Raw genomic sequence first — 14,962 nt, 5'->3', positions numbered from 1 at the left:
TTAAGGGTTTAGTAGAAAACATATAAATTTAGCTAATTATTATATATAGAGTGTATAATAATTAAATTAAATTAAATTAAAATACTTTTAATTAACATAAATAAATACAATTTTTTGTATTTATTTTTTGTATCCACGGACTAAGAGTTAGTTCCATAATACTAAAGCAAATATTTAAGAAATTTATTTGTATTACTTTTAAAACAATATTTCTAGGATTTCGAATAGAATTCAATCAAAATTTAATTTAGCTGATTAAGACGTAATTAATTAAAACCACGTGCTAGTTAGTAATATCAATATTTATTATAATATATACCCAGTTCCAATTAATACCCATATTTGCCAATTGTTTATTTTCTTGTTATGTTTTATGCTCTTTTTAAATGAACACACATATAAAATCCAGTATAAATACAGTTTACTTATTTATTAATTTGAATAACAAGTTTTCTACCTATAAGCTTTTCTTGAAAAATAATATTGTGAACTAGCTATTTCTTAATTTTATTAAAAATTGTCATACATTGGTGGTTACATAAACGTTATTGAACTTATTCATCCAAATTCGGATATAGAAACGTATTTCGTTTGCATAACAAAATTGAGTTCGTGATTTATTTGAAAAATCAAAAAAAAAAAACTTTTATAGAAACTTATAAGGAAGAAACGCAGATCACTAATTTGGAATGTTATGTATTTGCAATCTGTGTTATAATATGAATGATTAAAAATATAAACAAACTATAGAGACATTCCATATGAAAAAATGGGTTATTTTGATACAATCAAACACAATATTAACATTTTTTTGTATATATGCGAAATAAATATGTTTGTGTGTATATATATATGCTTATGAAAGGTATTTAGCAGTAGATACTTAAAATTTATTGTTAGTTGATTATTATTTATTTAATAGGTTATTATTAATGAAATCGAATCTATGTATACTTTTTCGTTGAAAATTTAACCTAAATTTAATAGGTCCATAATAATTGTGGGAATAAGATTATTTTAAATATGACGTGTTTATTAATACATAGTAAAAATTTTAATAACAAAATTTATTACTCATAAAATATCACATCGTAAATTTTTATATGCCGAAAATTAAATTAATAAGAAAGTTTGAATTTCCAATTTTTTTTTAGTTTAATTTTTTTTTTCTTTTCTTTCATTAAATTTTCTTATTATTCTGCTACGAAAGTAGGAACAGTAACACTACTTTAACAGTATTTTTATGTTTTGTCTTTCTTTTTTTAATATGAACTGTGAAAATATATAAAACTTTTAATTACACTAATTTAAAAAAGTTCAATGACTTGTTTATTTTTCAATTCTTTAATTATTATTTTGCATATACATACACATACGTATGTGGATATGTATGCATATTACAAAGTAATTAAATTTTTAAGTAATTTCATATTAAACAGAACAGTATTGTACATTTACTGTGTGATGTTTACTGTTTGTTACAATAATAATTAATTAATTAATTATTGAAGCTTACATAAGTCAATAAATCTTCAACTTATTTAAATTTAATAAAAAAAAAAGAAACCACCTCGTACTATTGTAAAGTTGATTAAGTGTTTTTTTTTTGCAATCAGTGCAGTGAATTAATTATTGAATATTTTGAATATAGAAAATAAAACTTTAAAGAAATAAAGTAAAATTTTATGCATATAATTATGATTTTTATTCATGAGAAAGGTCAGACTGCTAGAGAACTGTTTAAATTATGCAATAAATAAAATTCTGAATAATATTTTAGTGATTGAATAAGTTAATTTGCCTGTGTATGTAATATAAACATGACAAATTTTTTTGCTTATTTCTTTAAATTTTTATTTTTCTTATTATTTGTTTAACTTTTTAATAATAATTCAACTAATTGATAATGAGAAGTAAACGACATTTAAATATAGTATTAGGAAAATGTTAAAAGTTTAATTTTTGATGTTTAAGTCAACATATATTCTAACACAAATACCTAGCCAGTCTCACTCACATTATGTTAATATAAAATAAAGTTTGCAATATTAAGTATATTAGATTTTAGTCATTGTTTGCATAGGTACCTATACGTACGAGAAAATCTACGATTTAATGTGTGTCTGATGAGAGTCGTATATGTAAACCATTGTTGAAATCATATTTTGTATAACGGTAAATAAAAGAAATCACTCTATTCTCATTAGAATTACGGTCTTAGATTTTTAAAAAGCAAAATGGCAACAATTAATTTTTTTGTAAAAATTTGGAACCTTGATCAATTAATTTTTATTTTGGATACAATTTTCGTATAGCAAATTGTTAAATTTTGACATAAAGTTTTAGATAATTTCAGTTTAATATGTAAACAGTCATTAAACTTTATCGTAAATTTTATCATTAATTTTGTCGTATACATACATAAACATGTATAAACAGTACTTTACCGTTTCTTCCTTATATTACATGTAATATACTTATGTATACTTATATGCATGTACATACATTCGTATAAATGTTTAAACTTATTTTTTAAAAAAATAGTAGGTACTCGTATAACTTATTTAGTTAAGATGAAAAACACTTCAGCAGTTATTTGAATTGTGTTTCTTTGCAAAATTGTAACAACTTCATCGTTTCTTTTTTCGTATTATACTTATGTATATACAATATGTATAAACATGAATGCAGTGTACATTTCTATTAATTACTTACATATTGTTTCACAAAAATATTCTAAAATATTTGTTAAATTTCGTAAAATATTTTGCAACAAAAAAAAAAGTTTTCTTTTTCTTATCTCATTCTTACACATTTTTATTAACAATGTCAGTGGCAATTTAAATCTGATTTGAAATTCTACTAAAGTTCCGCTCAGTTGAAATCATTGCGGTTTCTTATAATAAATTTATAAATAACCAATTAAATGACAGCTATAATAATAAAAAATAACGGAAAATCTTTTGATTACAACAAAATAACTGTGCCGCTGAACAAGAAAAATCAAAGAGAAAAAATTTTTTTTTACAAAGTCATTGTTGCGTGCGCTATAAATTAACAAAAGTATAAGAAGTGAACCATTTAGTATAAAAATCACAAAAAGAAAAAGAAAAAAAATAGAAAGCAAAACTATGTGACACTTTTTTTTACTTTAACATTAAACACTGTGGGAAATCTGAAATGAAATTCTTGAAATTTTTCTTTTTGTGAAGATATTGAAAATGTATATGTATGTATATATGTATGCATGTACAGTAGTAGATAATGATTTAAATTGCGTACTATATTTGAAAGATTCGCCAAATTCAAATTTGGGTTATTTAACATTTATTTTTTCAATTTAAGCTAGGCTAAGTACCTAGTTTTATAACAAACAAACACGTAAATAAAAAAAAAACATAGTTATTGTAGAATGATGGCAAAAAAAGGACCCTTAAATTAAAGGACAATTAAATTATGTACTAAAGCAAAAACGTTCTTCTTCCTAATTACAAAATATGAATCGAACTTTATAAATAAGACTCTCATTATTACTTTTTTCATGAAAATTGTATGAAATTCAAAATTCTCTTTGATTGAATTATGGAAATTTATGCATAAGTTAGTATATAGGCATATACATACATACGTACATATTTATGTTCTAATTTAATAATTTAATTAATTTTTTTTTTAAATGTAGTTTTATATAAAATTTTAATAAAAACCAATTGTTTATGTAAAATTATTTCTTCTTCCGGTTTACAATCGCCTTTGATTATTATTTACAAAAAAAATAATGAAACGTCAATTAAAGCTAAAAATTACGTAAAATGATTCCTATGAATTTTTAATTTGGCCCGTTAATTATTAATAGGTTTTTCATCTGCTCAATGAATTTAAATGTACAGTGGAGTTTACTAGTACAAGTATATGGAAAATTCAAAAAAGAAAAAGCAAAAATACGTGTTTGGAAAAAGTGGGTAATAAAGAAAAAAACAAAAAGCAAAAAAAAAAAAAAAATATTTACCGAAAAGACAAGTGGAGAGCATCATTTTTATCGCGTGTAATACTTTTTTTTCGCTATTTCAGCTTTTTTTTTTTCATATTTTTTTTTAGGGGTCAATAGCTTTAAAAGTGAAAAACAAAAAAAAAAATTTGAAAAAATGCGAATTGGCATTTTGAGATTTTTTTTTTTTTGAATTTGTAAATAGCTTTTAACTTAAGAGAAATCTTCTCATATGAATTTACTTTAAGAATTGAAATGAAAGCGATTGAATATTTTTTATATTTGAGAAATAAAATAATCGAAATGTTATTATTAAAAATTGCGTATATTTACGAGTATATCAATATTTTTATAGTTCAACTATTCCAAAAATCCAGAATAATGCGTTATTTACGTGATAAATAATTTTTAGTATTTTTATGGTATTATTGATGGTGTTATACTTTGCTACATTCAATATTTGTTCTACTTTCAGCACATATTTCTTTTATTTTTTTTAATTACCCACGTATGTAGGTATATATGTATGTACTTTTGAATTTGCTTTCGTATTTCATGAATGTCGTCAATTAAGGAAAAATAATCATTATGTACGTGAGAGTGGTAAAGAAAATATTAAAGTAAAATACAACATTTTTTCTTCATACTCTGTTTTAATCATTGGCTTTGAAAATTCTTCAATTTCCGTCTAAAAGTTTTTGTTTTAAATAGAACGCCGAAAATTTTTCTTTGAACTTTAATGGATGAGAAATCAAAAATGAAAAAATTTTGCGGTTTAAAAAATTTTTTGTTTTGGTCTTTTTTATACTTGAAGCTATTCTAATTATAATTTTATATCAGAAAAAAAAAAATATTTCTTGCTCATCATCACACCAAAAACTTAATCTATAATTAAAAAAAATTAGTCATTTTGGAATTATTAATTTCCGAAAGAATTTTAAGAGGGTATATAATTTTTATGTTAATATAAAGAAAACTTAAATCGCAAATTAAATATAAATTTAAGATATGAATATTCATGGTTTCTTATACATATATATATGCACATATGTATGTATGTATGGTTCGAAATTGCTCCACTTCGAAGTATATATAAATACTTACTACTATGTAATAATTTTCAATTGTTTGCCCATGTGTATTAAATAATTTGTAGTATATTTATATTTAGTTAATTATACTATAATTGTTTGTATCTACATATGTATTTGTATAAATTAATCATGTTTTATTATTTCAACCGATAATCTTAATAAATATCAATATTGAAATTAATGAAAATTCTCTGAGTATAACTAGATGCGTTTTATTTTATGTTTAATCTTTAATTAGGCGTTTCCTTCAATTCATAATTGGCAAACATTTGAAATTTTATCTGGACAGTTTACAATTTATATTAAATATGACAATTTATATCTCAATATTATTATTATGTTGAAAAGCATTCTTAAGCAAGTTTGTCATCAGAAAAGTATAAAATTTTCAAAATTATAAAACCATTTTAAGGCATCTGTTACGTGTACTAAAATCTATAAAAGTTTATTTGTATTTTAAGAAGTTTTTCCTAAATAAAATGTTAATATCATATTAATTAAAATTCTTAAATTTTACGACAACATTTTATGAGAAAATGAATATAAAAAAAAAAAATTAAATATTTTTTAAATTTATGCTTGTAAAACACACTCTTAAGCGAAAATTACATTTATAATAATTTTTAACTGAGCCAAAAATTTTAATGGCAAGTATAATAGCTTCAAGATTAAAAATAAAAATTTAGTTAACCAAAATGTGGAAATTTCATTTTTATGAACTACATTCGAAAATAATAGTTTAATTTTAAAATTAAATTTAAAAGTTAAAATAAAATTTATTTTAAATTTGATGGGCGTGTGTAGTAGCAAATTTTGTTATTTGTGTAACCAATATTTTTTTAAAATATTTGATTTTCTAAAAAAAATGGCAATTTCTCATATGCACTCACCTTAACAACAAAAGTAAAAATTCAATTTTCACTTAATATAAAACGAAACTCATCAAATGTACAAATGTTTGCCTTCATAAAATATCAATTTAATAATTTGTTTTTGAAAATATTTTTATTTAGAACAATTTTTTTTTTTTGTATATTAATTTAAAGTAAACAGACGAGTTTGTTTAAAAAATAAAAAAAGGTATTTTAATGTACGCAAAATAAATTTTTTTTCTTTGGTTTTATAATTTTTCAATATTCTTAGCAAATTTTTTTGGTTTGTTTATCATTTAAGCATAAATAAATTGAATTCTTAATTAAAACGCTTAGAAGCATAAACGCTTATATGAATATATTATTTTAAATTATTCAATTTTATTCGTTAATTTATTAGGGGCAAGTGGATATTTAATTATCATCACCAAAAATATGGTGAAAAATAGAAATTGTACATAAAAGTCATTAATTAATATTTTCCATTTTTTTTAAAGACAGCTTATTATTCCATAATAATATTAAATTTACAAGATCTTTAGAAATTAAGTGAAAAGTTTTCAATGCCATTTATAATTTTTTATGGCTAAGAAGAAAATCATAACTGCACTATGTACGCGTACGAACGTATGTTCGAATTGTATCATAAATTTGCTACTTCATTTATAACTTTAAGAAACAATAATTTGATTTATAAACATATGCATATAATATACATATATTCTTGACCAGTATCGAAGTCGTTGTATCCCATATTTCTCCGTTTATGCCAATGATAACTTAAAAACTAATTGAATTAAGTTCATCACATTTTCATAAATAATTTATTATTATAGTAAATTCCAGAACTCTATTTGAATGGGAGGCAGTGATTCGATTAGTTATTAGAAATTATTGAAGCTACAGTACCGATATATTTTTATAGGCCATCATTTTCAATAAAACTCTTTCATATTGTGTTGAAGTAAGTATATGTTTTAGTTGCCATACATCTATGAGATAATACTAAATAAAAAAAAAAACTAGTTTTATAAAGCAATATGATAATTATCAAAAAACTATTGAAATCATTCATTCGTAACAGTTTCACGAGATGGTCAAACTCAACCCATTTTCGTTTTACGAGTATCTTACTTTCATTATATTTTGTAATTTTCTTTAAACTTGATTTTACTTTATATTAATTATAATTAAACAAAAAATTGTTGTATATATGAATAATATAATTAAACTTTCATTATAAATTACAATACACCTTTCACTCATTAAGCTGATCAATTGTACGAGTATAAATGTATGTTAAAAGAAAATAATGAAAATGGAAGATGCAACAAACAATAGTATATAATTTGAGTTGTAACATCGCTTTTATGAAATTTATAACAAAATTTTCATAATATAATTATAAGGTATGCAGAATTTCAATGTCACTTTATATTTTTTAATAAGTATGTACAAATATTGGAAACTATAAATGCGAAAACATAACAAATTACAAAAATTATTTTGATCAAAACTTTTACCAATGTTACGGTGGTAAGCTTGGGAATTTCTTTGCTTGGATTATTACTTTAAAAAATTTTCATAAATATAGTTTAACTGATTACTTGACCCTTCTAAACATATTAAATAATTATAACATATGAAGGAACTTCATACATTTTCATATAAGTACATATTTTCATAATTATGTTCATTTAGGCACATATTCATAATGTTAAATTTGAAAATATTAAAAAATGAAGAGAAAATTAAATTTTTTAAAAAAATTGAAAACTTAACGCATATTTAAGTGAAATCTAGGTCATTCAATTAATCTTTTCTGTTTAAAAAAATTTAAACTTGCATATTACATTCATACATATATGGGGTATACGTGTACAATTGTATGATTTTAAAATGTTTTAAAGAAAAAAAAAATCAATATAAAAAGCATAAAAATGTATAAACGAAAATCTTCAGTTTGCTTTCACTTTAATGAATTTTAATAAAGTATAATTAGGTATGTATTTAATGATTTCTCAGTACATCATTACTATAAACAGTAAAAAATATAATTGCCGATTTTTCAAACAAGTTTTAATACGATTTTTTAAAATATTAAATTACAACAAAGAAAAGGATTCATTGCACAATTTTAGAAGATGCAATTTATTATTTAAATAAATTTTAAATTCGATTTAAGCGGTGCAATTTTTAGCTACATATAGATTTTAGATATCAATAGAGGCTGTTGAAGAGAATTGCATTATTAAATAGCGCAATCACAATACAAATTTGATATAAGCACATATAACTCATGATATGAATTAATATACTGTTTTCCATTAACATTTATTATATTAAAATAATTTAATTATAGTTAAAATTTGTTAATATTTGTTCTTAGTCGTTTAACTATACAATAATACTAGTTGGATATTCTATTTTATATGCAGTATGCTCAAACAAAATATGAAATCTGGAACAGCGGTGCATTTATGTAATTTTCATTTTGATAGAATTTTTTATTTGTAAACAAAATTAATTTAGAATCAAATAATATAGAGCGTTAACGCATACTGAAATGCTAACCAAGTCCTAATAATTGAAATGGGTAACAAATAATTTAATTTTAAATAATTTTGCTAAAAATTTAATTTCGAAGAAATTTTCATATAAAATTAGTTTAACACATTTTTCTTTATAAAAATAGTTTTGTATTTCCGTTTAGATTATTATTATAAAAGAATTTTACAAATAATAGAAGTTTAGCCGATAGGTTTTTTATGTTAATTTACAAAAATAAATTTTTATTATAAAAGAATTTGTTAAAAACTTGTTCCAATCCAAAAGCATATGAGCAAAATAGGCTACTGTCTGTGTTCAAAGTTGAAAAAAATTTTGTATTTTTTTCTTTCTTATTTTAGTTTTTGTTTATTGTTTAGGAAATGAACTCAGAAGGGATTCCAATGACTTGATTTGTATTCTAAGTGAACTCAAATATCTTCAATTTCTCTTTGACTTGGGTTAAAATATGAACCCACATGTTATATATTTTTTCTCCTAAAAAAAAACATGGAAAATATGTTTAGAAATTGAAAATTTTTTGCTTATATTTTGTTACATATGCAACTTTTTTCTTTTTGTGTAAAAAGTTTGTTTTATAGGCAGCAAGAACATAGAATTAATACAGAAAAAATAAAAAAAATCTATTTTTTGAAAAGCTTTATGTTGTTTACTTGAATTCTTATATCCATTAGTTTTTACACAGAATTAATGTCTTTGAGAAGAGTAGAAAAAAAGGAGGTAATAACAAGAACAAAAAGGATATTTTTTTACGAATATTTACGGGTATTATTTTTTTTTTGTGGTACAATACTCGTACTTTACTTTTATAGAACATATACATTTATACGAGTACTCATTTAAATGAATATAAATGACAGAATGTTTGTTTTCACAGTGCATTATGAAAAATTTGGCAATGTGAGAATAATTACGTTAATGAAATAATTATTCTCATAGAAATATGAGAGTAAATGCTTAAAAATTTTATAATAGAAGAGAAAATACAAAACTGAAATTATTTAATCAAACATTAATTAAAGATTTTGTAAAAAATTTTTTGGTTAAGATTTGTAAATTTTGATTTATTAGTAAAAAAAGCTTCAATACTGATTATATTACGGAATCGGCATTGTCATTTTTCTGATAAGGACGATTTTATTATATATAGTCAATTAAATTTTTAATTTTGATTTTGTTGTAACTTAATAGAACTATGAATTATAATCAATTATTTTTTTTTCTTCTTTTAAATGAAAACATAAATTAAATAATAAATAGAACAAATTATGTAATTAATATAAAACTGATATATTAGAAATTTTGTAGAACACTGTACGTATTAAATATTTAATAGAAACATGGTTATGTAAGTATAATGATGATATCAACCAAGTGGTTTACATTGTCTTTGGTGTTATGTTATACTAAAATTAAAACATTACATGTTACAGTATACACATTACATATATTGCAACAAACATGATGTCATGTTTCTTTTTAAATAATTTAATATTTTTTTTTCTAAGTTAATTAAAAAATAATTTTGTTTTTCCTTTTTTTTTTAAATTCAATTCAAGATCATTTTTAATTATGATTTTTTTTAAAAATATTTTTAATATAATACCGAAAATTGCTGATACATTACGTTACATATAAAGAATTATAAAATTATAAAATTAATAAGGGTTTGCTACAAAATGTTATAGGAAAAATCAGATTGAAATACTTTTAAAATCAATAAACACTATTAGTTTTAGAATATACTCTTAGTTCTCATACAATTATATTTAGAAAATCAGAAACCTTGTACCGTAAACATTGTATCCAAAAATTACTAAATGCATAAATACAATTAAATTAAGTAATTATAAAAAAGAGTTATTTACATTCTGTTAAACAAAAAAAAACAATGGTCAGATTGAATTCCGTGCATTATAAAGAACTGAAAAAACTCTTTGACGTACCTTTAAAATTAGGAAAAACTAAAATTAATTTTCTTATCGTCATCATTTGTGCTATTAACAAAAATATTTTTTACTACATGGTGCTTTACAGCTTTCATAAAAATGATTAAAAACTTTCACTATTTTTCTTTTAAAAATTAAGTTTTTTTGAGTGTTTTGTGTTTTCACGTTATTTGAATAAATTTTTCTAAATGGTTTTTTGCTGATTTTTGTTTACATTTAAAAGGTTAACAAGCAAGGAAGCAAAAAAAATTTTTTTAAGTTTTTTTTTCGTTTTTAATTTATTTGTATTGTTTTTACAACGAAGTTTTTGAGAATTTAAAATGAAAACTTATAAAACAAATTAACAACCTTTTCTTTTATAAAGATTATTTTCACATCTTTGTTTATGAGGTGGAAGCTTTTTTCTTACAATTTTAAAGCGCAAAACCACACATTCTTATGGTATACTCTGCTAATTTTTAGTGAATTATAAGTACAGAAAGTGAGTGAATAAGTACTTTAGTGATTATAAGTACAGAAAGTCGAATAAGCTTAAAAAAATGTATGTATGTCTCGATAAAAAAAAACTAAATACTAATTTTATCTACATACTTTCAACATAAAGAAACCTTGAACAATGTATTTGTACATTATACACATGTACATATCTATAATACGCATTAGGATCCAGTAATTAAACTATTTAAGTTTATTATTAAATCGTCAAAAACAATTTTATCAATATTATTGTTTACCATAAATAGCTTAATTAGTATTTCGATAATATTTATTTTTTATTAATTTGTATATATATTTGTTTTAATTTTTGCAATTTTTCTTGAATTTCAGGTCAAACATTAGCGATAAAATGTTATCAGTGTCATGTAGGTGTATATGTGTATCAAATTGGCAATAATACGAAACAGCCAGCATTGTGTTCAAAATTTGATTGGTCTGAAGATTATATTGTGGATTGCCCATTTTCAACAATGTGCTTAAAAAAAGTTCACAAATATGTATTAAATGATAACGGTGATACTATTGAGACTGTTTTAAGGGATTGTGCTAGTCAAAAATATCGTGATCAAGTAAGTTAAATTAAAAAGTAATACAATCAAATTTTTTACGTTAACATATTTGCTTTTAAAAAAATAATTAATTTTCGGTTTATTTCACGTTCAATTTAGATATTAATGTGAATCTTAAATTTTAGGTATTTCGACAAGGCGGTTGGCAAGAGGAACACCGTATTGAGGAACCTTATCAGGAAGGATGCGAAGAATTAATACCATCAGAAAAAGCTACAATATCAACATATTGTCATTGTCGTGGCAATTTATGTAATTCTGCAACAAAAGAATCAAATGGTTTACATACTGATGCAATGGCAGTTATTTTTGTATACAACGCCCTTAAATATTTAAATAGTGGTTTAATACGATATTAAAAATATACGTTAGGATATAATGAAAAAAAAAATTGCTTGTAGTTAGATAAAAGATATAAAATAAAAAAATAGAGAAATGGTAAAAATATATAATAATATAACAGTATATTATGTAGGTTTATGATAAACAGAGAAAAATAATTTTTGAAACAATGTCTGTATATAGAATATAATTTAAGTTTTTTATTATTTTTTTACACATCTTAAATATTATTATATGTTGTGATATAAATTTTATTAAAGTAATTATCTATGTTTGAACTCAAAAAAAATGTATGAAGATAATGCAAGTGTCTTAATATTCCAGATTAATAAATAAAGATTAGAATAATTGATACCTAATAATCATCTTTATTAAAGAATAAAGGTGATAAAAATTATGATCTGTTTTTATTTCCCGTTTAGTAGGTAGTAAGATTTTGAATATGTACATAACGAAAACTTTTTAGATATGCATAGATATTTTAACTACAAACATTATGAGTTCAGAAATTAAGTAATAATCAATTAATAACTTACCGAACTTGCTTTATCCACTAAACATAAAAAGACTACATCCTCTCTTAAAAGACGTACAGCATCGTGCAACGGATATTTAGTTTTACTTTTTAACATTTTATATAATAATGCTCCAGACATATGTTCAAAATCTTGCGGTGTTAAATCGTCCCATTGCGTTGATATCAAACCTGAGCAATATTCTAGTAAACTAGAAGCTCCTACTTCTTCAGCTACGCAATAAAAACGTACACATGATCTGACACCCACTGAAGCTACTAAAGCTCTTTCGCATAAACCTAACAATCCTGGTAATTTAAATTTATGTGCTGCTCGAAGCAAACCGAGAGCTAATGTATCATGTTGTAAATCAACAACATCAGTATATATCCATCTTAAAAGAGCAAATCCAACATCGCCATCTAAATCACTCCAATCTAATTCATCTTGATCAATTAAGACTTCTTCACGCCATTCTTCTGAACGTGCATTCAAAACAAATTTATGACCAGGAATAACTTTGTCAGATAATTTAATTTTTATATCTGAATACGTATTTCGTCCGTATAATGTGGCAACAGTCATAACAAGACGTGAAACGAAACTACTGAATTCTTTTGCCTCTTTATCAGTAGACGATGCAGCCGCTTTACTATATTTACGTTCAAGTTCTGCATAGCCGCGTTGTAGTTTCGTATATTCTTCTTTAAGTAATTTTAAATGTTTTTCCAATTTCTCTGAATCGGTAGAAGCTAAAAAAAGAAATATTAGTGCATTATGTTAGTATTTATATTAAGAATATACTGATTAAAAGTAATTAAAAGTTCAATTTTTATGTACATGTAAATAACGGTAATATTCATCCTCCATAAAACTTCTATTATTTTGCAACAGGTGGCGAAATTTATGACATCAAAGAATGTCAAAGTCAATATTATTTTTTAGGAAATCTTGATATCAGCCTTCCCACTTGGATACAATTGTATCCATTTGGATACATTTTTTGCTTTAAATTTAGCTTGGATACAAAGATACTCAAATCTGCTAAAATGCCGAAATTGGCTACATTTCAAAATTTTGCTGAAATATGGATACATTTATTTCCTAAACACTAAATAAATGTTACAAAACTGTTAAAATGCTGCTAATATTAAAACGCGTAATTGCTTTATCTTTCAAAAGTGTTATTTGCTGGCATTTCTAAGCAAATTTCCGAGTTTACTAGAAGAAAGTAAGAAATCTGCTTTATTAAATGAGTGCTGCCTCTTCCTGTATTCAAATCCAGAACATTTAGACAAGAACGTACCAGAAATATTTTGGAGTAAGCTAGTTGTAATAGAAAATGCATTGGCTGTACATATTTTTTTAAATTTTTCCGTTTTAATGGTGAATTGTCTTTAGCACATAGTTCAACAACATATATGCATATGTTTTTTCTGACCTTAACTTTTAACACATTTAAAATATAATAGAAGTTGTATGTGATTTCTTAAAGAATTTTCTATAAATAAAAAAACCAACAATAGGACGGCTTGTTATAAAAATTCTGCTTTATGAGGTTAAATACATTTTGGATACATTTTTTCCTCGAAATTGGATACATTTTGTTTTTACCAAGTGGGAACACTGCTTGATATATCAAATAATATGTATTTATGTGCAAATATACATACATATATCTTATAAAAATTATCAAAATTTTATTGTATCCCATAAATTTAGTTTAAGATTATTTTGGGACTACATTATTTTTATTACAAACTTGCAAAATACTTGAATTTAATTGATTCTAATAACAAATTATAAGACCCGCGATGGTTACATTTTATGTTCTAAGAAACTCAGAGACACAACTTTTTGATATAAATTCTAATAAAAATGTGTAAATATTCAAAATTGTTTTCTTCTAAACAAAACTGCAATATTGATTATCAGAAAGTTTCAATTTCGGAAGCAATCAAAGCTAACTGATTTTCTGCTATCAGGAAATTGCATATTTTTCTATCTTTCGTTGTAACACTTATGTGTTTGATAATAGTAGTTCTCTGTTAAATAGATTGTAGAACAATTAAATGTGTCTTTAGGACATTTTTGAATATTATTTGTTCATAATTTTTAAAACATTTCCAAGAAAAAACATTCACAGTACGCCCCTACGTTTTTTCAACTTTCACTTTGGAATATACCATAAAATAACTTTTCAAAATTGTTAAATAAATTTTAGAGCTACATACCCATTCTCTTGTTATTTCAGTATTCTTAATTATCAGAATGTGATTTTTAGCAAAAATTACTTTGTTTAAAATAACTAAAAACGAATCAAAACATTCCCTATTTTCCACAAAATACAAATCACCGAATAAGTAAAATAGAAAGAAAACACTAATATGACATTTAAAATGTCATTTTTGAAAGTGACATACTGACATACAATCCAGTTTTAAAATTTAAAATAAGGAAAATTTTTCATTCACAATAGCACCTTTTTTGTAGTTTCAAAATTTAATCAAAATTTTGTAAGAGCGAGAAATTTCCTACAAATTGCAGAAAATAACAAAAAAAAATTA

General features: G+C 23.0%; 2 protein-coding genes across 3 annotated transcripts in view; one reads left to right on the top strand and one right to left on the bottom strand.

Annotated features, from left to right (window-relative positions):
- The window catches only part of LOC129609574 (uncharacterized), a 40,319-nt gene extending 28,095 nt beyond the window's left edge, over window positions 1-12,224 (top strand). For both annotated transcript variants that reach the window (XM_055521570.1, XM_055521569.1), the window contains exons 2-3: window positions 11,300-11,538; window positions 11,664-12,224. In XM_055521570.1, the coding sequence (XP_055377545.1) occupies window positions 11,300-11,538; window positions 11,664-11,897 (473 nt within the window). In that variant the 3' untranslated portion in view covers window positions 11,898-12,224. The remainder of the gene's footprint in view (window positions 1-11,299; window positions 11,539-11,663) is intronic.
- Window positions 1-14,763, bottom strand: part of LOC129609572 (rabankyrin-5) — a 49,458-nt gene extending 34,695 nt beyond the window's left edge. Inside the window, exons 1-2 of the mRNA XM_055521567.1 lie at window positions 14,630-14,763; window positions 12,417-13,147 (exon numbers count right to left, since the gene is read on the bottom strand). Coding sequence (XP_055377542.1) covers window positions 12,417-13,147; window positions 14,630-14,633 — 735 coding nt within the window. The 5' untranslated portion in view covers window positions 14,634-14,763. The remainder of the gene's footprint in view (window positions 1-12,416; window positions 13,148-14,629) is intronic.
- Between the last annotated feature and the right edge of the window lie 199 nt (window positions 14,764-14,962).

This window comes from Condylostylus longicornis, unplaced genomic scaffold (genome assembly GCF_029603195.1).
Source record: "Condylostylus longicornis isolate FDR11 unplaced genomic scaffold, ASM2960319v2 ptg000040l, whole genome shotgun sequence".
Lineage (NCBI taxonomy): Eukaryota > Metazoa > Arthropoda > Insecta > Diptera > Dolichopodidae > Condylostylus > Condylostylus longicornis.
The sequence above is the reverse complement of the archived record's forward strand: the minus strand, read 5'-3'. Positions and strand labels throughout refer to the sequence as shown.